Here is a 25,801-nt window from a genome sequence, read left to right on the forward strand (position 1 = left end):
CCCTTGGGATATTGTGTCTGTAATTTTGCCTTATCTTCACTAGATGGAGCTATTATTTGAACCTGATAGTCAAAAGTTTAGAATTTTCTTGGTTTGTCGCTTAACTGGGAAACAAAGGGTTGTGGAAGGGGTGGTGGTTGGGGGGGACAGGATAACTGGGTGACAGGCACTGAGGAGGGCAGTTGATGGGGTGAGCACTGACTGTTATACTATCTGTTAACAAATTGAATTTAAATTTAAAAAAAATGTAATGTAAAAAAAAAAAAAGTTTAGAAATTTCAGCTAAAGTTAATTGAATTTCTCCAAGAACAACAACTCAAAGGCAAGTTTTCTCCTTATGCTATGAAATAAACCTATCATTTGAAACTTTGTTAATCTGTTACTGATCTGGACTTGCTTGTTATTTTATAAATTGAAACATGCAGGCTCAAAGGGAAGCCAGTTAATGATGAAAGATCATATGTTAACTTTCATATTTAAACCTTGTGCTAGTAGCAGATAGTCCTTTCTAATAGAAGTCACTGATTTTCTAATTCACTTAAAAATGCAGTATAAAAGTATTTCATGGTACTATACCTATCTCCTTACCATCCCCATCTCCCTTCTTGACACAGATATACTATGTTAGCAAACATTTTTGCTTGACATGAATGATTATATTTAATCCTCATCCCAATCTAGGGGACAATTTTACAGAAGAAAAACCAAAGCACAGAGGCATTATCTTAAAATTCCAGGACACTGAAGAAATGTCTTTCTGCCTTGCCAGTTATCTCTCATGAATACACATAATCACATACCAGGGAACCCAGAGTAATCACAAATAGAAGTGAAGAAACAGCAATTCATTTCAGGTTATATATAACTAACAGGACATGATAAGTTAGCACCGTAGTATAAATCATTATATGTACCTTGAAAATATATTTGTTTAATTGCTAGCAAATTTTAGTTTAATTGCAAAATGGATTCTTGGGTGACTTTAGTTTTATAAATTATATCCTAATGTCACTGAAATAACTTTCCATTACTTAGCAAGGTCAGTAATTTAAAAATACCATTTCAAATATTGCTTTGTAAAGATATATAACCTTTTTGATAATTTCTTCTTTAAGATGAACAGAATCTAAATCAATTCTGTTTTTATAGGATTCTATTTTTAAAATTTTTTCACTTAACACTATACCTCACAGAAATTGACAGCATCCTATATAAATGATTTTTTAAAACACACTTGTCTTAAAATCTACTATGATGGAAAATTTTCCATTATTTTATTCTGACTACTGCAAGTTATTCTTATCTGTAAAATAAAAAAAAGTTTAGGTATTTAAAATTTATAGTAGCACAGTCAATGAAGAATTGAAAATATTAGTCACTGGAAATAAGAATTACGTGTTCAACAAAATTTTAAAAAATAATTTCAACAGGATGTGAGCTGTTTTTTTTGCTAGGAATAGAATGACTCTTATACTTGCACACAAACACATGCCCAAACAATGAAAACCAATTTCAGGTGCAGAGATGGTAAGGTATATTATTTTAGTCATAACAACTTTGTCAGAAAATCATGAAACAAAGGTTTAAACCAAGAACTTAAAAAAAAAAGTAAAGATCTTTAATTAAGGAAGCAATTGCATGTAGAACATAAGAATGTCTAATACAAATTATAATTGATACAAAATCATAAAAATCAGAAGTAATCTTTCTTATCCTTAGATGGGTCATGAAAACACTGCTCAAATTAATACTCTGGCATGTTTTGCTCAAAGGACTTCCAAATTTATGAAGAAATGTCAATTCATAGCTTGAAGAATCTGACTTATGACATGCGGTATTTTAAGAAAATTTACATCTGTCAAATATTACAGCTAGATATGATTTAGTTTATTTTTTCTGTTTTTATTTAATTAGTTTCTATAATGACAGATGGATTACTTCAGATGTGGTGGGTCAAATATCAGGATTTATTAGAATTTAAAAGCAAAAAATAGTACATTATTCCAAACTGTCAGGATTACAGTTGTTAAAAATAATTCAGTGTGTGTGTATGTATATATATATATATGAACAAGCCATGAATCATCCTCAGTTTGTGAAACTGTTGAAAGAAAGAGAAGACAATGAATTAAAACATCTGTGTTTTTTGCCAATGCTTGTTGGTTGTTGAATGAATTTTACAAATATTTACCATCCTGTAACTTCCAATCCAAGATTCTCTTGAAACAAGAGGCTTCTTGCCAAATATTCAATAATCAACTACCAAAGTCAGCAGTATGATTTATGATTCCTCACTGATATCATAGTGAATATGCATGAGCTAAATTTTAAGCTTCAATAAAAGGAAATGCCAACTTCCTCGACAGATATTTATGTTGAAAATAACATTTTATCATATAATGCAATGTCAATAAATGGACATGACACAAAGTTAATGAATTTACTTATCTTGGACAGAATTAGTTGTGAAATTCACAGGCTTTTGTCTTGGTGTCAAATCTTACTTGTGAAACTGAAAGACTTTTGGTATAAAATTGATGGACAAGTTTTGTCAATGTGAATGAGGATATTAAATATATATATATATATATATATATATATATATATATATATATTTCCACAAACTATTCAGTTCTTTGAATTTTTAAGTTATCTTTGGAGCAACCTGCTTATGTGAATCCACTGTTTCTATTGCAAATTTTATTATATCTAAATATACATTAAGTATTTTATTTAAAATGTTTAGCATCTAGATTTTTATGTGCTGAAAATATAAAACGACACTGATTATAAATGCTTCCTAGGGACAAAAAAGTAAAATAAAATATCTCACTAATTATTTTATATTGATTAAAATGATAAAATTTTGAAATATTGGCTTAAATAAAATATATTACTAAATTACTAAAATAATTTATCCTATTTCTTTTTACTCTTTTAGTTGGTTACTAGGAAATTTAAAATTCCATAGATAGCTCTCCTTATATTTCTACTGGAAAACAGAAAGAGAGGGAGATTGAGAATATCCATTTTCTGGGTAGAATAAATTAAGCATAATGAAATTATTTAATATGGAAAAAAAGAGCAGTTTCTGGGTCTAGGTAGGTGGAAATCATGTTACCTTTTGTATTCAATGAGTTTCAAATGTCTTAAGGACAGTTTATTGAGCAGTGAAATATATGTGTAGGAATCTCAAAAGAAATATCTTAAATAAAAATAAAAGTCTGGACCTTTCCGGGATGTCTGGGTGGCTCAGCAGTTGAGCATCTGCTTTTGGCTCAGGGTGTGATCCCAGGGTCCTGGGATGAAGTCCCACATCGGGCTCTTTGTAGGGAGCCTGCTTCTCCCTCTTCTATGTGTCTGCCTTTCTCTGTGTCTCTCATGAATAAATAAATAAAATCTTTTTAAGAAGAAAAAAAGTCCTTCTCCGATTGACTTACTTCACTCAGCATAATACCCTCCAGTTCCATCCATGTTGAAGCAAATGGTGGGTATTTGTCGTTTCTAATGGCTGAGTAATATTCCATTGTATACATAAACCACATCTTTTTTATCCATTCATCTTTCGATGGACACCTAACTCTGGGAAACGAACTAGGGGTGGTGGAAGGGGAGGAGGGCGGGGGGTGGGGGTGAGTGGGTGACGGGCACTGAGTTGGACACTTGACGGGATGAGCACTGGGTGTTATTCTGTATGTTGGTAAATTGAACACCAATAAAAAATTAATTTATAAAAAAAAAAGGAGAAAAAAGGTTTGGGCCTTCCCAGTGAATAGGGTTGTGTGGTGAAAGAAGAGAATAGAGCTAGAATATAACTCAGGATAACCCACAATATTTAGAGCAAGGCCTATAAAAGAAGGCCATGACGAATGTTTAAAAAGATCAAGCATCAACATAGGAAGAAAACAGAAGCAGGTTTCTTATGGCAGGCAAAACCTTCCAAGCCAAGGCACAATGTATAACTTTTACTTAGAATTAAATTTTCAAATGCAATGCAAATAGATTAATGGATTTTCTAAAATGTCTATATATGATAATAACTCTGTTGATGTTGATATCATTTCTATAACAAATTTTTTACCTCAACAGGGCAGGCACATTGTAGATCCAGCATATCTCCATTTAGAAAGAATTGTTTTGAAAAGTAGAATTATATAAAATGACTCAAAATCATTACAAATATAATTTTCAGTTTGGTAGGGTTGTCATATACAGCAGCTGCTTCTTATGAACAAAATTTTTCCACTATTTTACTATATAACATTGAATATGTAGTGAGAATAATAATAAAAATGATTGTATACTTCTCTGTAAGCTGTAAAATAACATAGTCAAAATCAGTTTTCAATACCAAAGCAAAGCATAATGGCTATTAATGTTTATATTAATTACTATATGCTGTACACTTTTATGTTCTCCAATATTTACATGTATCCTAGAATAGCAGGTATAAGTTTCTATCACATTTCACAAGATGCAAAAAACTAATATATAAATATATAGAATATGTTCAAATACTTTATTATTTTTTTTCTACATCCTATGTAGTTTTTGTTATCCTGGAACATTGAATGTAATACATAAATTATCACAATATTTCACTTTTCAGGATTTAAATAAATATTACCATAATTAATTTTCACTGGATAAAGCAAAGCGATGATCAAATTTTAAAAATGGAAAGAAATGCAATGGAAAGACTACTACATGAAATGCTATCTTCTATTGGCGGTAGTGATTGTGCTACAAAAGTGTACAGAATTTTGCTACCTACAGATCATATTTTTTTACAGCTATTTGATCCTGCTTGCCAATAACATTACACTGTAACAGCAATTTTCACTAGGTAGTCCTATACAATCTAATAAATTTTTAAAGTCGAAAACTTGGCATTGGAAATTATTGCATCTCTAAAACAAAAATGTCAGATTCATTCATGCTGTGGAAAACCATTATAATTCCATTTCTATAAACTATGTCAGCCTTTGCAAATAATCACTCACCTGTTACATGCCTAAGCACTGAAAACTGGTTTTAGAATCCTAACATTCCCTGTGCTTTTGAAGCACCGGAATAGAACAAAGTTCCTGGAATATACCACTTTCATCACTTTTTGCTTCCTTCTTAGTTAACTAAGAAGTAGGTTAAAACAGAACATGTTAAATCCAAACCCCCAGCTGAATATCTAAGCATTTTTCAACTATTCACTGGCATATTGTAAACCATTTATCGGATAGTGGTCCTATTAGTTTTATTAAATATAATTTTTACAGCAAAATGAGCCCGGTTAAAAAAATCTGACTTAACAATTTTCTATCTGAATTAATTTCCAGTTTATTACTATGTAAATTTAGAGAAAAACCAACAATCATCAACTGGCATAACGTATTAAATGAGCAAAACTGAAGCTTACTATACATCTGCTGTCAGGGAGACAAAGGGTATATTTTTAAATGATAAGCTCTTTAGAAATATAGCCTCAACATGTTAATATAAAATATATTATGGAATGATAAACAGATTTGATGATTATAAGAATATAATTGGCTCCTAAAGACAAAAAGAAAATAAAAAGAATTATTTGTGAGGCAACTTTAGGCAGATGCCATAGTAAAGTAATAGGCAATGGTGCCTCTCAGAGCAAAGCATGTCATGCCATTTCTATTCCTCTGAAAAAATTTCATTCTCAATAAAAAGAAGATTCAAACAAGAAATATAAAAAACATTTAAATGTTTGAAATTGAGGAAAATAGTCCATAAAGTAAAAATCGCAACAACTCAAGAAAGGAACAATTTGGTGAGTTATACAGTAACATAGAGGTGCAAAGTTTCAAAATGCATGGGATTTTAAATATTTTTGCCAACTACAATTTAAATATAATAGAATGGAGACATAGGAGGAAATAAAAGCAATGAGGAAGTCATAGTTGGAAGAAATTGTCTTTTTTATGATCTGAAAGGCAGTATCAACAGAGATAGTAGGAAGTTGCACAGAAGATGTTTCAGAAGAAAACTTCAATGATGTCTTAAATACTATCATTGTTTCATACTTCAAAGAAAAATAGTAGGTCATGAAAATAGGAGTTTATGAATGATTTGAGATAACACACCTTGAGGAAGTGTAAATATCTAAGAGAAACAGTTACAACACAATTGATAGGCTGCCTCATTTTTTTTCTTTTATAAAAGTAAAACACCTGAAGCAATATGCCCATATATTTTCAGAAATATAAGTAATGCTTCAAAAGAAATTTCAAATTCTAAAATAAATTTTAAAAGACAAGCAAAAGCAAGTAAAATGGCACAAAATTAAATCAAATGGCAAATTAGAAAACTCATGGGAGAACTAAAACCCAATATATTATAACAAAAGATTACAGGAGACAGAGAAAAAAGAAATATCAACACATTAATTACTAATAAATAAAATAAGTATATACAAGATAATATTTTGAATTTCAGAAAATGGTAGGTCAGTTAATATTCTGTTCTATTTCAGTATTATTTAAAACAATGATCATCTATTACATTTCTGCTCTAGAGCACAGTGTAAGATTCCCTGGAGATGGAAAGTTGCCAAGTACACAGCCACTGACCTCTCATATTTCTGTGTTAAATGAGGGCGGTAAGAGTATGCATAAATTACTGAAATCAAGGCAGATTGTGGTAAGAACTATAATTCTGATACAAATGAAATTTAAGGTTGATATGAGGAAAGAAGAGTTTAATTTCAACTAAAGAACATCCAGAGGAGGAGAGATACCATTTCAATAAGTTGAAGAAGTAGGGATATATTTTAAACTGGAGAGCAGACTTGTTTTGTTTAAAACAAAGCAACTAAAAATCCACTCCAGAAAAGCCATATATAGAATAAGAAAGCAAAATAAATGTGTACAAAAAAAAAAAACCTCCTAAATCCCAAACTACGATCACCTATGGTGGATGAAGAATATTAAATCCTGTTTTAAAAAATTCTATTTTATTTTACTCTTTAAGTGTAAACTGAATTCTATTTTGTTCAGAATCACTGGTCCCTTCGTATGGTCCTCATACCTCTGAACCATTAAAAAGTCTAAGATCATATAGGACTCAGTTTCCTCTGGATACATATGGGCAACCTCAACAGTTTATTATCAGATATAGACTTGTTTCAAGAACAATATCAAGAAATCAAACTGAAGTCAGAAATATAATGGTTAAATAAGAATTTAAAGTGGAACTTCCTTGTTAGTACATTTGGAACTTTCTAATAGGAGATATACTTTTTTTTTTTTTTAGATTTTATTTATTTGTGAGACACAGAGAGAGGCAGAGACATAGGCAAAGGGAGAAACAGACTCCCTGCGGGGAGCCTGATCCCAGGACCCAGGGATCCTGACTTGAGTCGAAGGCAGATGCTCAACCACTGAGCCACCCAGGTGCCCTGGGGATATACTTTCATGAAAAATTTGACCAGGAACAACCATTTTGAGAATTCTGAAAAATATATATTAGCACCATAGCTATTGCATCTGGGAGATATATAGAGTCATCTTGACAAATATTGGCTGGTTAGGGAGGTAAAATAGAATTTCCCTTATTAAAAAGTAGGCAGTGATCAAAATCTATTCTATATGTACAGTCATACACACACAAAGCCACAACTTGTCATCCACTTATTTTCAAAAAAATACTACAGTAGTCACTGTTGTTGCAAAATCATTACTTATGGCAATGTATACTTCATAGAGTACTTTCTCATACTGATCCATTTGGTATGAAGATAATATGAAGTTTACAGAGAATATAAGAGAGAAGGAAATGGAGCTTAAAGGAAAATGGCGCTTGAGGTCACTTGGCTGGTAAGGATGTAGCTGGTATTAGAATTCATCTTCTATCAAATTAGAGATTGAGAATAATAGTAAATGTTTCCAAATTCATTTGGTCTCCAAAGAATTGAGCATTATTTGAAAATATGTTGTGAAGGGACCTCACAATGAACAATTATTTCTGATAACAAGGGTAATTTATCAGGACTTGCTAATACCTTGGATTCTTACTGTAATGATAATGAAGGTAGTGACATTTTGAGGTGAGAGACTTTAATGCAGATTATTTAAGTAAAAGAAACTTGATTATATATTCAAAAATGAAAGTAGTAAAGGTGATTTCTACTTTTACAAACCGAATAGCTATGTATTTTTTAATAAATTATCTTATTTCCTAGATATCAGTAGCCACTGTTAAGAGAAACATTAGGAGTCTATAACAACTGAAAGATTTGGGCAATATAGATTGATTTTTCTGAGTACAGGTTGGACCTAAACTAAATTAATGAATTCAATTAACTATAATCCAATTCAAGTCCCCAGATGTTTATTGAGTCCTTACTCTGTTTATAAGGTACTGAGTTCAGTATGGAGATTCAAGGTGGGTAATTTAAGATTTTTTGAAGTATTCTCTTTTACTCAATAAGAGTTATAGTTTAAAGAAACATGATTTCTTTTACATTTCTTCTACATTTCTAAGAAATAAATTTACAGTAAGTTTTCCTTGAAGTTTGGGTTACTGAAAATAAAAAAAGAGTATAAGTAAATGAGAATTAAGACCTTATATACACATTGCAATTAAGGCTCCCCTTCTATCTATTTTAATTTGTAAAAAGAAAAACAAAAAACATTATCAGGCCACATTAAATACAAGACGTAACTATGATAACATAACACCTAAGTTTTTTCCACAGTACATATTTTTTCATTCTAACTGTAAACTGTAACTTAATAAAGAATTCAACAAAGCATGTCCAAACACTAACATGAGCCCTGTCCCTCTGGCAACATAGCTAGTCTGACCTTTCTAAATTGTTACCCCTGACTTCTCCTGTTTCTGTTGCCTTCCCTTCATCTTAAAGCACGTAAAATAAATTGTTCCATGTTCAGAAATACTCACTCTAGAAAAGAAATAACCTTATCCATGTGAAAGAATTCAGAATTCGTCTCAATTTCAGAATTTTTTTTTTTTAATCCTCAAAGTTGATGAAATCCTGTTTGGTGTGATGAAAAGAACAAGGGTTCTGAGTTGAGCAGGCAGGATTTGAAACCGATTTTCTTCACATGTTAGCTAAATTTCTCTTCCTAAGTTGTTTCCTCAAATTTAATAAGCAGTTAAGTCTATCAGTCACTCCAAATAGAGATGCTTAAATGAGAGGCACTCATAGTCCACAGTAACAGACAAGGAACATCAGTTTCTTTTCCTGCCATGAAAATGAGGAAAGAAATGAAGAATCAGAAGAAACAGAAATGCCTAATGATTTGCCTTATAGAGGGAAGTGTTTTCACATGTAAAATAAGCTATTATAAAAATTGAAATGGAAATACAGGAGACAGAATTCATAAAAAGTGAATATTTGGGCTTAAAGCTGCAATTAATGAAAATGCATATATTTATTTTACCTTGTGTTTACTCATTATTAACAAAATTTCTTTGACTGCATTTAATTTGTGGTTTAGAAAGTATTTGAAGTGTGTGTTAATAGTTGCCTCTTTTAACCAAACACCCTTCTCAGAACTAGCTAAATTAGCAAAGATACTTGTTCCAAACTGTGACCTCAACTAATCATACCCATTTACATCGTTTCATAAAGGCTGGCTATACAACTTTTAGGTGGCTTTTCTGAGATTTTTCTTGTGTACTGACAAAAAAACAAGCCAGCCTGAAAGCCTCCCCATTGCATTTTAAACAAACAGCCCATGTTATGACACAGTTGTTATATGTAAATTATCATTAATACTTTGAAAGAAAAAAGAATTGGGACTTAAGAAGGAAAACCAAATGAATAGAAAGGCAGTGCAGGGTCCTTTGTATAATACAGCTTTGTGAAATGTAGAAGGACTGCTTTCTTCTGTTATATCAAAGAAAGGAAGGAGCTTAGATGTGAGTTTTGAGATGGTGGTGGAACCAGATCAACATATCCTGCAAATTAACTCCTATGCATTAGTAATGGATCCCAATAAATGGAGCCAGTGCTATGTATTGTGGAGAGCGTTAGAAATTCAATGTGGTTCACATGATTCCTTCTTTCAGTTGTACCAAGTTAAGTAAAACTATTCATGTTACCCAAAGTTCTTTTTATCTCAACCTTCTTGATTTACTTTTATCACTGACATAATCTAAGTACAGAAGATAGCAATTTGCATCGATAATGGAAATGTTTGATTTTGATCTTTCATTAAGAGTCAAGATTCTGAAACTTAGAAATAGAAAAACCCTTAATATGTATTGTATTAAACATTAAATTTGGTTTCTTACACATTAAATCACCATTAGATCACCAAGAACTGAGCTTTATGGAATGTGAAAAAGGATAGGGAGATGACAATCATGAAGCAGGATGTTTTTACAAATATTAAAATAACATGACTCATCAAAGTTTGAATGCGGGGGTAGGGGGTGATGAAAAGAATGTAAAATATAAGATCAAATTTAGAGAATGATCTAACCTTGTAAAGATAGATCATTTTACTTAACTCCTATGTAGCAAATTGGCATTGTCCCAATGTCAGTATTTCTTCCTATAACTATTCATATATCCTTCTATTGTTCTTTAAATCACAAATTAAAAACAAAGCAAGACACAATCTGCTTCTATAGTTCTCCAATAAAGACAAAAAATAAGGAATAGAAAACTATGACCGAATCTGTTATCATTGTATTTAATTACTTGTTTTTCTTCTTTGCATGTGTTGAGGTTAGCTCAATACTTATTTTTTGTGAACTAAAGGGGTAGAGATTTGAATTCAAATTTGAAAGCATTAGCAAGCTAGTGAGTTCTGGGGCAGGAAAAATGGATACGAAACACAATTTGCTGATAACAAAATATTTTTACAAGCACTGTTATAGAAATATATGCGAACTCTTCATTAATATGCAATGAACTAGTTAATATCAGTTGGCTGAACAGATAGGAGTCAATAAACATTTTTAATTGAAATTTACAAGGGAAAATTACATTAGATCACAAAATGACACATTGCATTGGAAAGTTTCTCCATGTTTGTAGACTGTTAACACTTTTCTGTGATAGGATAAAGATTTAAAATACAAGATGCAGAAATAAAGGTGGTGTAAGCTATATTGATATTTTATGATAAGAGAATCCATTGAAAAACCACACAATTTCACAATAACCATATTGCTTTGCTATTTATTATATTCACAAGAAACCTAGTTCAAAATAAAAACTGTTAGGGCAGCCCCGGTGGTGCAGCGGTTTAGCGCCGCCTGCAGCCCAGGGCATGATCCTGGAGTCCCGGCATGGAGTCCCATGTCAGGCTCTCTGCATGGAGCCTGCTTCTCCCTCTGCCTGTGTCTCTGCCTCTCTCTCTCTCTCTCTCTCTCTCTCTCTGCATCACTATGAAAAAAAATCTTTAAAAAAAATAAATAAAAACCGTTATTGTTTTAGAGTAGTGACTAGATCTTCATCGTTATCTCCTAAACATATTGATCCATATTGGCCCTCAATAAATGATTGATGGGTGAGGGAAAGGGTTAATGAGTCCCAGAACTGATAAATAAGCTACTGATTATTTTGTGGAAATAAAATCTACCAACCATAGTCTTTCACAACTCTTAACTTAAACCATGTCAAAACCACAGTATTAATTCAAAATAATACTATTCTAACAAAAGGCTTACTAAACCAAATCAAACTTTAGCCCAAAGAAAAGGATGGAAATAATTAAGGTGATATTTACATGAAACAGCACAAGATATAACCTGTCTAACATCTTCCAATTTCTTTTGAGGGCTTTGAGAATTTTGCTTTTGAAGGAATTATAAAATTACAATTATAAAATACAGAGATTCAATAATCTATGAGATGAGAGGTAAAAAATAAGTAGTAATCTTGAAATTATAGAAAAATGGTTAATTTCTAAGGACTTACACATTGGTGATATTTAAGAATTAAGTTCAAAATGTCATTTCTGATTTTCATCTATTAATATATTAATGAACACTGTCAAGCTAACACAGATATTAAAGATCTCCTGGCACTTTGCTAGAAAATTGATTTTAAGAGTTTCTCTTTGACCTCTTTTAAAAAGATTTAACAGATAAAAGAGCAGTCAAGTACTAGTTGGATTTATAGATGAAAATTTTTCTTTAAAAGCCATGAAAAGACCATTGGACATGAACTCAATACAGGTAATCATAGGCCTGTCAACATTTCTATTGCAAACTTCATTTAAGAGAGTTTATCATCTCCATCATCTTAGAAACTATGAAGCTGGAAGTTGGCACACAAATTAGCAGCATGGATGCAAATTTGTTTACACAAAACATTTGAATCAGTTCAGCTGTTTTGATTTAGACATCAGCCAAAAAACTTTAACTCAGAGTTTCTCTATATATGTGAACAGAGTAAATATTTTGCCAAGACTACATAGTTCAGTCATTTAGAGCATGGAGTCAATAAATCCAAGGTAGCATGTTTCATCTCTAGGATATTTCCTTGTATTTATTCCACCTGTTTTCCCTAACTTTGATCTGTTATCTTGCAAATGAAGCTTTTAGCAACACAGAGCTCCATATTAGAACATGCAGATTGATCAGCATAAATTCATTACCAAAATTTGGGGGAAATTCAAATTACACCTCCAATAACAGATTCAAAGAGTCATTCCTATATATGAAAATAATGGTTCATATATTGAAAACAGAACCATTTCTAAAATTTACAGATTGCCTGAATTAAAGCTTTTTAACAACAGACTAGATTCATATTCTCTTCTATTAACACACTCATAATAAAAACAGCTTAAAAATATGTTTTTAAATTATTGACTTGGTAAATCTCAGGTACTTATCTGGCATTGTAAGAGAAAATGAAATTAACATTTTTTCTTCAGATTTCTTTCAAGTCAGACAACTCTCATGATGTAAACAAACAAAAAATAAAAGGTAAGTCCCTGTAGAAAACTAAAATAGATATCTGAGAAATTAGAATAATATAAAACAATAAAACAGAACTGATAATTTTATTAAGTAACTATGAATGGGAATATTAACAAGCTCAAGAAAAGGCATTCAATTATCAATCTGCTTCCCATTCCCATCACCAAAATAAAAAAAAATGCTGATATGTAATTTAAAATTTCAATAAAGTGAATTATTAGAATCAATTTTAAAATGGAGAATTTGGCTGATAGTCAATTTCCAACATTAAATAAAATTCTGAAATGCAAAATGGTAGGAAATAGACTAGGAGACAGATTTTAGATGTACCTTTATGCCTGACTTTTACCAACTTAGGAGAAATCTGCATCTAGCTATTGTAAGATACAAAATTATTTAAAATAAGAATGTCTCATTAAAAAGTATCCAACATAATAAGTATATTCTATGAATAATCTACATGAAGGCATTTTTAAGATATCTGAGCTTTAAAAGAAAAAATGTAGGTTAAAATGACATCTCTAAAATTATATTCACAAATGAAATTTTAATAATGCAAGTAAGAAAAAGGTCGATTTATATCGGGAAAGTCAAAAGTTCAGAAAGGACAAAAGTGCTTTTGTTATATATGAAAATAGATTTTATCACCTTCACAAGAAAAGGTAACACTATTTTTTTATATTTAAATATAGTTGAGTACATATATAGTTGCATTTTTTTTCTTTTATAGATGATGGTGTATATTTCAATGCCTCTATTTAATTTTTAGGTTAATCTTTAAATTAAATGTTTATCATTTACCATTATTATTACATTTCTGTAACTGTGTCTCCTTACATGACTGCTTCAGGAAATACTATTTTGAGTCTGGTCATGATTTTGGGTAAGGCACAGTAGTCTCTCTCAAGGAGGTTTATTCCCATAAACCAATTATGACTAAATAAAGTAGCTCATAAAGCAGTACCCAAAAATTAAGAGAAACTTAGACTAGACAGGAAATTTAAAGACTATTTTACACCCTTTATTTGTTGTTGTTGTTGTTGTTGTTTTAAAGATTTTATTTATTTATTTCATGAAAGAGAGAGAGAGAGAGACAGAAACAGAAGCAGACTCCATGCAGGGAGCCTAATGCAGGACTCTATCCCGGGACTCTGGGATCATGCCCTGGGCCGAAGGCAGGTGCTAAACCGCTGAGCCACCCAGGGATCCCCTATTTTGCACCTTTTAAATCTTGCCGAGTCACTTCATTTTTCTGACTTGTCTCTTCTTACATCACTATTCATATATTTTTAGTTAGGATGCAGCTATGGAATGAAGTAGAGTATGTGGATGCAGCTTGGATATGATGTTTTTAAAGCACATTCCTTTGCCCCCACAAATAAATCTAATGCCCATTTCCTGACTATTAGACACTAGACTAGTTATAAGAACTTTCACATTATTAAAATTCTATAGAACTGAATGGACAATTAAGGTACAAAATGGAACAAATTTATTTGCCAAGGTCTATGATACAATTGGTAAAACATTTTATATTCAAGTATTATTTTATTTGTGATGTTCTTATATTCATATGCATTTATAAATTTTACATTTTACTCAAGAGTATTGGGTTAGAATCTAAGAGTTATAAATTTTGGTTCTGCTGTTTTATACTAAATGCACTAAATAGTTTTATATCTTGTAGTGACATGCATTACTGTGCATTTACTTCACTTACTATTCTTTACAAGACTAAAAATATCTTTTACATTTGTCCTGCTGGACTGTTAGGAGAATCATTTCAGCCAACTTGAGCAAACAACGTTGAAGATTATAAAACAACTTATGTATTACTGTAAGATTATATATATATTTACATACTCTATACATATATATACACTGAACATTAATTTTAGTCTTTCTTTTAAATTAAATTCTGAAGGTCTCAGTTTTTCTCTTGAAACTCAAGTTTAATTAGGAACTTAGGCTCTTATAGTTTCAACTTTCAATAAGTCTATGAGCTTCTGAATCTATTATAATTTCAGATTTCACTCAACAACTAACTAACCTTATGACCATGGAAAGTCATTATACCTCTCTGGCCTCAGAAAATGTGGATAATTTGTAAATGGAGATAATAATCTGTATATAGGAGATAACAGCCATCTCACAAGATGCTTGTTAGAAGTCAAAACAGGAAAATGAGGGAGAGAACCACTGTTTAAGATGTAAATTGTACACTTTATAGAAAAGGTTTAGCATGAGATTTCTACATTAAAAGAGAGAGAAAGGGAGACATAACAAAGAATTCTACCCTGGTACTATTTCCCCAAATGTAATAATATCCTATATCCCCTATAGGAAGCACTTTTGAGCATTCTAGAGTCAACCTAATGGACTTATTTAATGGAAAACTAGAATGTAGTCCTAGATTTTCCAATGTTATATGAGATTTAATAAATCCATTTCTGCAGAGTCTGTTTCCATTTAAAAATTTCCTCTCAAAGTGGCATCAAGTATTTTTTTAAACTTGTCATAGGTTTGAAAAACTTCCTCATTATTTAAAACTATATAATCATAAATACCCCTTTAAAATCTGTTAACATAAAACAAATCAAGGAAGAAGGACTTTATAGTTTTGAACATTACAAATATAGCTTTTAAGAGAATCACTCTTTACTTTTTGTATATTTCAATCACTTTCTGAACATTTAAACCTTTCAAATGTAGTAGTATTCATAATTTTGGAGATTTTACTCATATCTTAAAGAGAGTTTTAAAATATTTCACATATCACTAAAATTGAATATAATCCCTAACATTATCAATTGTTCTTACAATTAATTTATATGGTAGAGTTTTGAATGACACCATTGTCTTAAATAGATCATGTGAGAGAAATATACAGTTGTAAATGCAGATGAGAGGGACTGCATAAATTTTATGTTAATATGGCTTAAATATAATAAAAACATGAAAAAACAATTTCAGAACAGATTTTCTAGATTCAAAAGCTTTTAAATAAGAAATTATGTCCAGATTGTAAGAATAAATAAATGAGAATTTGATTTTAAATACTATTCCTTAAAATTCTTTGAGACATAAAAAAATTCAATACACTGATTTTATTTTTATTGACTTATAAGACTTACATAGATTTTATTGAAGATGTTACTATTTGATGTTACATATTATATGAAGCTCAGAAAATATTTTCATTCCATAACTATTTCTTTTTGTCTTCTACAAAACTTTAGTGGTTAATGATTTATTTTTAAGATTTTATTTATTTATTCATGAGAGACACAGATTGAGAGAGAAAGGCAGAGACACAGGCAGAGGGAGAAGCAGGCTCCATGCAGGGAGCCAACGTGGGACTTGATCCTGGGTCTCCAGGATGGCACCCTGGGCTGTAGGCAGCGTTAAACCGATGCGCCACCCGGGCTGCCCTGGTTAATGATTTTTTAAAATTACCATGAAACATATAATCACTAATACTTTATATAATACTAATTGATATATGGTACTCATATTTTAACTTCTGTGACCCTCTTCATTGATGTCATCTGACTAAACTCTAGTAAGCCTGATAAGGTATGATAGAAAGAGAGTTGAATGTGAACTTGACTGTCCAATGATCTTGTCTCAGTTCTGGAGCTAATGAACTTTATAACCTAGTAAAAATCACTTATCCTTTCTAGGCATGTGCATTCCCTGTAAAAAAAAACATGATCAGTGAACTAGCTAATATTTAAGAACTCTTCCAGAGTTCTGTAAACATCACAATTTGTGACAAGACGAATTAAAAATTTGGTATTTTAATCAATTGATATTAAATTAATGTTGGAATGTAGTGGATGAAATTAGCCTGACAGCAGGGGTAACATTTTTAAGCTATGGGTCTGCCCCGCTGCATGGAGCCTGAAGTAACTATGTAAGTGTGATAAGCAGAAGTTTCAGAGTTTTTCTCCAGTATATAATAGCCTGGGAACGTGGCCAAAGTGAAATAATGGCTAGTAAGAAGCTGCTACATTTTTTATTTATTGCTATGGACAAGTTAGGGCTACAAGTTAGGGATGTAGTATGTGGGAATTTACACTGACTTTGCAGATGGAAATGCATTTGAATAATACTGATGATAGCTACCCGGCAATATATATGTTAAATGTATAATCTTCCTCTCCCTATCGGACCACTGATATTCTATATCTCTTTTGTTTTCTTTTGTTTTTTAATAGATAATAGAACTGGGGTTTAGGAAAGCTGAGTTGCTAGTACAGATATAACTGCTGGCAAAAATCATGATTTGACTTCGGATCTCAGTAGCTCCATAATTCAGTCTTTGCTATAGTGGTTCTCAAACCTTAGAGAATTTCTCAAACTTTAGAGAATTATCAAACAACAGAATTACCTGGATGTTAAAAACAAATGTCTGTGCCCAACTACCAGGGCATTCAGTAAGCCTTGGTTGGGCACCTGAGATGTAAGCTAACAAGCTTACAGAGAATGTTGATGCTATTTGTTCAGGAACACTTAGAAAATCATTGTAGTGCTAGCATTTAAAAGCTGATTGAATAATATTGTGATATCTAATACCACGTGATTACCATTGATATCTTTATTTGTCCAATTACAAGGTGTGTGATGCAGATGAATGCTGAAAATGTAGACTTTCTAGAGGAGATTTCAAATGGGCTTGTGGTCAATAGGCCATGATTATATAGAAAATATCAATCCTTAGGAATCTTTAAGCAGCACCAAGCAGTAGCTTAACAAAGGGTTTGATGGCATGAAATGCATTTGATGGCTACAAGATTGGAGGCTTGAGAGGCAGAAGGATGACCATCAACACTGAATCCCTGAATACAAGAAGGTGTTGAAATTTTCTCAATACATTTGTAAATGTGATATTCCTGGTAAGAATGAGCCTTAAAAGGGGCCTAATTCTGAGAAAACCTTGCAGAGATGGAGATTGATCTCTTTGGAAAATACCGTGAAGCACTCACCTGTTTAAGAAGGAAAAGATGAATTTGGTAACAATAGTATCTGTTCTAACATCCTTAGCAGAACTCATTCAAAAGCCCCATCAGAATTTCCACTGTATCCCTAAACTACATACCCCTTTGTCCTATGAGAAAATGGAATGGACTAAAGAGAGAGAAATGTTTTAGAAGCTATGTTTTAAGATAGATAGATAGATAGATAGATAGATAGATAGATAGGCCTTAAGTTGAATTTGTATCTCACACATTTTTTCTAATCTTTAATTTGCAATCATTTTACTTCTAATCTTTCAAACTTTGGACTTTGAAGTACAAAATGGCCTATTTTCTCAAATAGTCATATTGCCCAAAGTAACAGCTTCCTTAGTAGACATGTTGTTGGTGTTTCACAGTAATTTTAACAAACTGGACAAAACATTGAAGCCCTTTCTGGAGACCCTGATGTTGAGAAGAAAGTCACCTTTTGGTATACAAGGAGGAGGGTATTTGGAGATTAGTGAAGTTCAGTTAAGTCCCTTTCAGTTATTTGAATTTGAGATCTTCAACAAGTATTTTTGCAATAGAGGGTCCCCACATAAGTACAAAGACATTATTAATTGCTTTACCTCTCCTTTTATAAGAGCTCACTTGTGATAGAGTTTTACTATATATAGAATCATGTGTAGATGCCATTTGCTGTTGCTTTATTATTTCACCGTTTCCTTAGATACCAGATTGTGTGTTCAAGGAAAAGACATATATACCCAAAATCTATTCAGCTATCCCACAAATAGCAAAGCTAATTAATATAATGAAGAGCAACAACAACTACTGCAACTGAGTCTATGCTCCTAGAGTAATTCTATGCCTGTTCTCCTTGAAGGATCTCAAGGAAGCTGGCATCAGGTTTTCAAGGAGCTGAGCCCTGCTCCTTAATTATTTCTTCTCACACAGTCTTCCTACACAGGCTTGATGCAGCCTTCCCCCCTCCCCCACCCAATCCCCCAACACTAGAAGATTCAGGAAAACACAGTGCTGCAAAATGACATTTCAGAACAATTTCGACAAGGTAACTGTCCAGGAGAAGTTCAGCTCAGAATTCTGGGAGCTGCTCAAGGTTTTTCAGGGCGGTAAATTGGGTTGGCTTAGCAACTTGGTGGTGCAAAGCCTCCCCGAAGGCGACGTGTTCAGGGAGAAGGGAACTCGTCTGATGCCTGGGTCGATGGGTCGATCTTTCTTTCTTTGGTCGTCCTGCTTCATTATTATTCTGCAATGTGCTGCAATCCCTGTGCGCGTCCGGCTTTCAACCCTGAGCTGGCCACTCCAGCAGCGCGGGTGGAGGATCACGGGGTGATGGGTTAACCCCATGCTGCTTCATTTCTTCTGCCCTTTCCCCTACGGTCCAGCTAAGCCCTTGCGGCGCTTGAACCCTGGGACCGGCTGCTGCTTCCCTTTCTCCCCAGTGACCGAGCTGGGGTGGGGAAGAAGGGGTCGTAGAGGGACAGCAATCCCAATTACTTGGTCCCCAGTGAGTTTTTCCAACTCCCTGAGTGCCCATCACTGGAGAAGTTGTTTGAGGGAGGGCAGCGCTGCGGTCAGCTTGGGGAAAGGGACTTTTCTCGGTGCCCCCTCCGGACAGCGCGGCGGCAGTGTCCACCGCACCACCGACCATCCAGAGTCCGGGGAACAGAAACGTGTGCTACCTGCCACGCATTTCAGGCCCGGACCCCCACACCGACGGACACATGCACTCTGCAGGCTTCGCGAAGGCCCCTCGGTGTCAATCCACGGGGATCCCCTCCTCCCAGAAACACACACGCACGCGCCCAGGCCAAGTCAGGCTCTCAGTTTCAGCCTCGGGTGGTTCTTTGAGATTTCATGGAGCCTGGCTTTCTAGAGGAAATCAGAAAGTATTCCCGAAGGAAAAAGACGGGAGGATACCTGTCCAAACTGCAGCGGGACCCCTGACTCAAACACACCGTTTTATCTCCCAGCAGGTATCTCAGACCTGCTAACCTCAAGGGAAGGGTTTTGATGGTGGCGATGAAGGGGGGCGTGGGGGGGTGGGTTTTATTTATTTGGATTTTGTTTGTTTGTTTGTTGTCATTGCTGTTTCGTGAAGACTTTAACTCCCTCCATTCCCTGGTGAAAAGCTCCCTCAAGCTTTTCTGACCTGACAGGTATTTTCTGTAGGGTCGTCGGACTGTGGCCCGAGGGCGAGGAGTGAGGCTCTCAGTCCCCAGGACTCGCAGGGGTCTGAGACCTCCGGGGCGCGGCCACCCTGGCTAAGGCGAAAGATGCGTCAGGGTTCGCCGGCAGCTCTCCTCCCGCGGGGACCCCGCGCCCCTTTTTAGCCGGGGAAGAGGATGTGAAACCCACTCTTCCAGAAGAGCGGGAGTAGGAGCTCCTTGGAATCCCGGAGCACGCAGAAACGTGGATCCTTCTCGAAGTCCAGGGTCCTGCCGGAGCCCCTGGAAGCACTCCCCGATGCAGGGTGCGGGACGCCGCACACTGGCTCCCACCTGTCCACCGAGGTCAAGGCTTTCTGTACCTTCGCAGGGCTCCTGTCCCCTTTGCATGGCACCTTCCGCACTGGCTGTGTGGTCTCCCGAGATGGAGCGTGGGAAAGTACCCCTGCGTGTCTGTTTACGTGGGCGGGACGTTGAAGCACGACTTGGAGAGTCACAGTTTGTCTGTGAGTGAGACCTCAACAGACGCGCTGCAGCTGCAGGCTGCGTGTCAAAAACCTCTGCCTGCCTGCGCGGCCCCGCGCGCTCGCGAGGGCGCGCGCGCGCGCGCGCGCGTGTGTGTGTGTGTCCTCAAAATAAGCATGTGTCAGGTCTAAGCAGCTCCTCACCCCGCTTTGGTGCCCTCCCTCCGCCACCTTTTTTTATGAGATGCTGACAGTGGAGATAAAATGGCCAGAGAAGGTTGGCTGTCATTTCAACCCCATTGGAGCAGCCCAGGCCTGCGACGGGAGGCCACTTTGTCTTCTACTCTGAGGCGTTTCCTCCCACTGAGCCTCTTTGTCGTTGCTGTTGCAGGCGGAGGTGAGATGGTGAAGGAATGAAAAGTATGGGCCGGAGGTGGAATTCTGTGGCCTGAGCTGTTTACGTAGAAAATCGCGCACCTCGGACTTGCCGAACACTCCTGCTCGCCTAGATTAGGACCTGCAAAGCCCTTAAAACGACTCCCCATTCTGAGCTGTCCTTTGGGCCCAAGAATCCAGAAGAAACAGTGTGGAAAACAAAGCGGGCGTAGACATTGGGGGAAACACCTTTTAAGCAATTTCTGCAATCATGGTTTTAGGAAAACCTCGAGACTGAGGTGAAATTAAATTAAATAAGAAGAGGGGAAAGGCGAATAAGCGACTGTTAAGATCGGCACCATCCGCCGATGATAGGGAACGGATCTAAAGCCCACGGCCCATGGAAGTTTGCTTCTCGGAATTCGAAGACCGCGTTCCAACTTGTAAAATATAGGAGAGACCTTCCGAGTGGCAGATAAGTGACAAAGAAGGACCTTATTACCATTAAAATGTTTTTTTTAAGTTCCGTGAAAAATTGATTTTGAACGGGACCAAAGCGGAGTGTGATACACTCTTTCTTCTCCACGTCCCTCAACCTGGAATATACCGAGTGGAGACCAATGGTCTCAGTCCAAAGTCCAGGAGCTGTGAGTAAAAGGAGTGGGGTCCCGTTTCTGGTCCCAATTAAACCAAATTAACGCGCCCTTCCTTTTTTCTTTTTTTTTTCGGCGGCGCGTCTCATTCAGAACATACGGTAGGTGCGGGCAGCGGGGCTGTGATTGCAGGCAGCGCGGTTCAGCGTTCGCCAGGCTGGCGTGCTCTCCCGGCTTTGGAGACTCCCTCCCCCCATCTGCCCCTCGAATGTGTTTTGGCTCAACAGGTACCACAGGAAAACTCGCACTCGGCCCCCGGTCATCCTCTAGCAGGAGCCACCCCAACATTTTTCCTGCCAGGAGCTGTTGCTGGCTCCCTGCGCCTCCCCCACGCCGAGCGCGCGTCTCGCAGTCAGCCCCAGGGCCATCCCTTAGCCACCGACTCCCAGTGGCAGGCGAACTAAGCAGAAATGTGAGGCTCCTCGCACGTCGAGTCGGCGACGAAAACGAACCCTTTGTAAGCAACCCGAGACGCTTTTTGTGCACTAGGCTCTGTAGTTACGCCGCTTAGGACAAGCGTTTTGCCTTGGAGCTAAGCTGAGGCTGGGGTGGGGGGTGGTGTGTGGGGGGGGGCGGGGAGATCAAGCTTTAAGGAGCAGGTTGGGATTACAAGACAGTTGCTGCTACAGACTCCAGAGACGACTTCTTGGCATTTAGGGATGTGAATTAAAATTCGAGACATGTCACCCATCGTTGCTCCTAATAGAATGAGAGGTAACCCCTCCAAGCTCCCTCCACCCAAAACATGAATTATCATTTCCACTGAATGCAAATGGACTGCCTTCTGTGGGGGGACAGCCAGCTGCAAGCTGGACAATAAACTGTTTCATAGAGACGCGGCCCGATTGCGGTTCAGAGAGGCACTCCTTTACAAAGGAAGAAGCGTCCAGTTTGTGTTGACAGCCTTGGCGCGCCTGGGCCAAAACACCCCCCCCCCACACACACACACCAGCCACCCTCCACCCCCACCCCCGACACACAGACACCCGGGATTTGAAACTAGCTTCACTGAAAGCGACATCCATCGCATCTATTTGAGCTGCCATGAGTACGGGGAGGTGATTTTTCAAAAACGGTGGCATGAGTCATAAACACCTCCTGAGTATTCTTTGCAGCAATTAATGGGCAGCAGGGTGCAGGAGAAGTTGTGGAACAGACCCGGAGATCTATTTTCTCCCTGAGGACAGCTTTTCTTCCAAGGATTCTGACTGTCCCTTGCTTTCTTGCTTAGGGATACATTTTACATCCCACCCACCCCCTCCCCTTGTCTGTGCATGTGACACTCACTCTACCTGTCTGAACGCTGAGACTTGCTGGGGATTTTCTTTTTGGTCGTCAGCTAATGACTTTCCTCCTACCTTCATTCATCCCCAAAGGTGGGTCGTTACACTTCGTGGCATCTCAGACCCTTTTAAAGCCTCATTTTAAGCCAGACCTCTACCGGGGGAAGCTCCCCTAGCATTTATCAATCAATGCATAAGAGCCCACGTAGTAATAATTCACATATGCATTCAGACATTCATGTTAGTGAGGGGATGCTTGGAAGACCCCTGTGCCCTAATGCAATTAACATCAGCACATTCCTAGCATGTCAGTAACTTTCCTACCTGAAAGGGTTAAAAAGCGTTTGCAGGAGTGTCTTTAATATATGTATCCTAGCCAAAGCATCAAACCCCACTGGGCTGACTAGAAATCAAGGTAATCCTCACCACCAAGTAAAGTCTTGCAGCGGAATTCTGCTGGATATCCACTAGTTAGAAGCTATACGAACCAACTCACGTATTCGTTTGAGCATACTGCAAGAATATTTATTGAGCACAAGCTCAATCACTGCATTGAACGCCAAATCTGGCAAGCAAAATGCATTTCCTATCTGGGGTGGGGGGACGGCGAGAGGGCTGTGAATCAACTCCTTCTTCAGTATTATTATCATTATTTTATGGGAGCAAATTGCAAAGTAAGCTACCAGCCTTTTTTCCCCGGCGACAAGTCAGCTCACCTCCATCCAAAGCAGAGGGGACCCCCCCCCCCCGAAAGCAGACCTACCTTTCACACAAGACACCGTCAGTAAAAAGACGAGATTCCAAAACGTAAATCCACTTTTAATCCCCATTTTCTTCATCAGGATGAAGTCTAGGCGGCCACATTTAGCGCATCTTCTCCTGCCAGGCTCCCGGGGCTTGGATTCCTTTGCTCGGCTTTCCCCTTTGCGGATCCCTTTCATATTATTCGCGAGCTCCTGATTCCTGCTCCTCAGCCCGGCGCAGTGGAGTTGTTGCTGTTGGTGGTGCGCGGTCACAGCTCGGAGTGAATGGTGTTTCTGGGATACCACAGCAACCTTGACGAGGACTCAACCATCTCTCCAACGGGGGCACAAAGTCTCTGCTACTCTGGATTCTGTCTTTTCCTGTGCTTTTTCTCCCCCCCCCCCCCCCACCAAAATCTACCTCGATTCTAGCTCGTTATAGCAACCACCAGAAACCACTAGTGAGCTTCTTAAAGCCCAGCTCCGCTCTCTGACAAACTCCCCACAATATTTGAAATTAAGGGGCTTGGTTTATTTATTTATTTTTTTATCCCCCCCCCCCCGAACAGATCAATTCCGCCTGTAAAAGCAGCCAGAGAAATATGATGTTAGGGAGCTCTCCGATGCAGCCTGCGAACACAGAAACATGTTAGAGGAATATTTTAATCGGAGGATCTGCGCTGCTTTTGGGGAAACCATGCTGATAATGAATCGGGCACCATCGATGCCCACGTCCTTATAATGGGACATGTGTTACTACTGTAGTTGCAGTATATTTCAGGCAGGCGTCTCGCATTTATTATCCTGTGATTTAATTGAAAAAGATTACAGAGAATTTATTTGCACGCATGCATTTACATATTCAGAGGCCTACGTGTAAACCCGTAATCAGGTTTCTATGATTCTGTGAACCGATTTTATCCGTGGCCAGGGCGGGGGTGAGGTGGAGAGGGAGCCAGTCATTTCCCCTAAATAGTTCGCCCTTTCATCCTCCTCCCCCCCCCCGCCCCCCACCCAGCCGCTTTTCAGCTAATGTGTGCTACTGTTAAACGACTTTATCTGTGGTAGTTATCTAGAACAGACTCATTTGTCTTAATTCTGAATCAGTCCCAAATATGTAAATGGGAGGTTTCTTTCAAAACGTAAAATGTATGTATCTATACATCTGGACTCGGCAGCGCCACACACCACTCAAGGGTTAACACTGGACAAGGGAAGAGTTCTTGCGCCATCTACTGGCCGTAGCTCAGGCACCCGCTTCTCTTTCCACATCGAGAAAGGATCCCATTTCCTTCGTCCCACGGTGTAGGGGAGCTATGTCCCGAGACAAGCGCGTTTGGCTCCCGTGTGCCAATTTCTTAGTCTTTTTTTTTTTTTTTGGCCGATCCTGGCCCAGATCTAACTGCAAGTTCCTTAGACTGGGCGCCGGATTGGTGATCTGACTTTTCTGGAATCTGATCCCATCTCTGGAGGGGGGAGGGCTGCAGCACTGGTTCTGGAATAGATCATTGCAACGGTGGTTCCTGTCTCCATTTGCTTGCTGAAGGCTACCAGGGGATTAGCATCTATCTGCAGGGCTTAGTCAAGAGGACTGTCCAATTTGAGTTTGCATCTCTCCACATTGTGCACCAATGATGGCTTCCGTCCCATACACCCCAAGATCACCCTGGTCAGCTTTTTGTCCCTGGGCTCAACGTGAAACTGCCCGCTCAGGGGAGCAAGGTTGTTGCATCTGGAGGGAATTCTGCTCCGGGAAGTGGGCACACTGCGAGTGTCTATAGGGGTGCGTGTTGAGTGGGCTCAATCTGCAGACGTAGGAAGGATTCTAAGCACTCCCGGGTACGTGTGTATGCAGTTGTGAAGGGTAAGAGTGTGTGTTTATGGAAGATGCGGGAGGGTGTGATTTTTTTTTTTATGCGTAGGTGTTTTCCCAAACGTATTAGTGCAGTATATATGCGTGTGCATGCATGTGTTCAGATGTGTGTGTACTAAAGAGAGATTTCTCTTTGGGTAAGGAGCCTTAACAAGAGGCAGACGCTGTAGACGCCCAACTGACCTCATTAAATTCGGAGAGGTACATTAAGGGCGGTGTAGTAGAATATTGTTCCTTCCCACCGGCGCTTTTTTTTTTATTGTCCGAATATGCAGATTTCAAAGGTGAGTGGGTGGCAAGATTGGGACTAGATCGCGGCTGGGA

General features: G+C 37.1%; 1 protein-coding gene across 3 annotated transcripts in view; it reads right to left on the minus strand.

Annotated features, from left to right (window-relative positions):
* CSMD3 (CUB and Sushi multiple domains 3) overlaps positions 1-23,802 on the minus strand; it is a 1,184,516-nt gene extending 1,160,714 nt beyond the window's left edge. For all 3 annotated transcript variants that reach the window (XM_055314112.1, XM_055314111.1, XM_055314109.1), the window contains exon 1: positions 23,625-23,802. In XM_055314112.1, coding sequence (XP_055170087.1) covers positions 23,625-23,802 — 178 coding nt within the window. The remainder of the gene's footprint in view (positions 1-23,624) is intronic.
* Positions 23,803-25,801: the final 1,999 nt, after the last annotated feature.

The sequence above is a fragment of the Nyctereutes procyonoides genome, unplaced genomic scaffold (genome assembly GCF_905146905.1).
Source record: "Nyctereutes procyonoides isolate TBG_1078 unplaced genomic scaffold, NYPRO_anot_genome, whole genome shotgun sequence".
Classification (NCBI taxonomy): domain Eukaryota; kingdom Metazoa; phylum Chordata; class Mammalia; order Carnivora; family Canidae; genus Nyctereutes; species Nyctereutes procyonoides.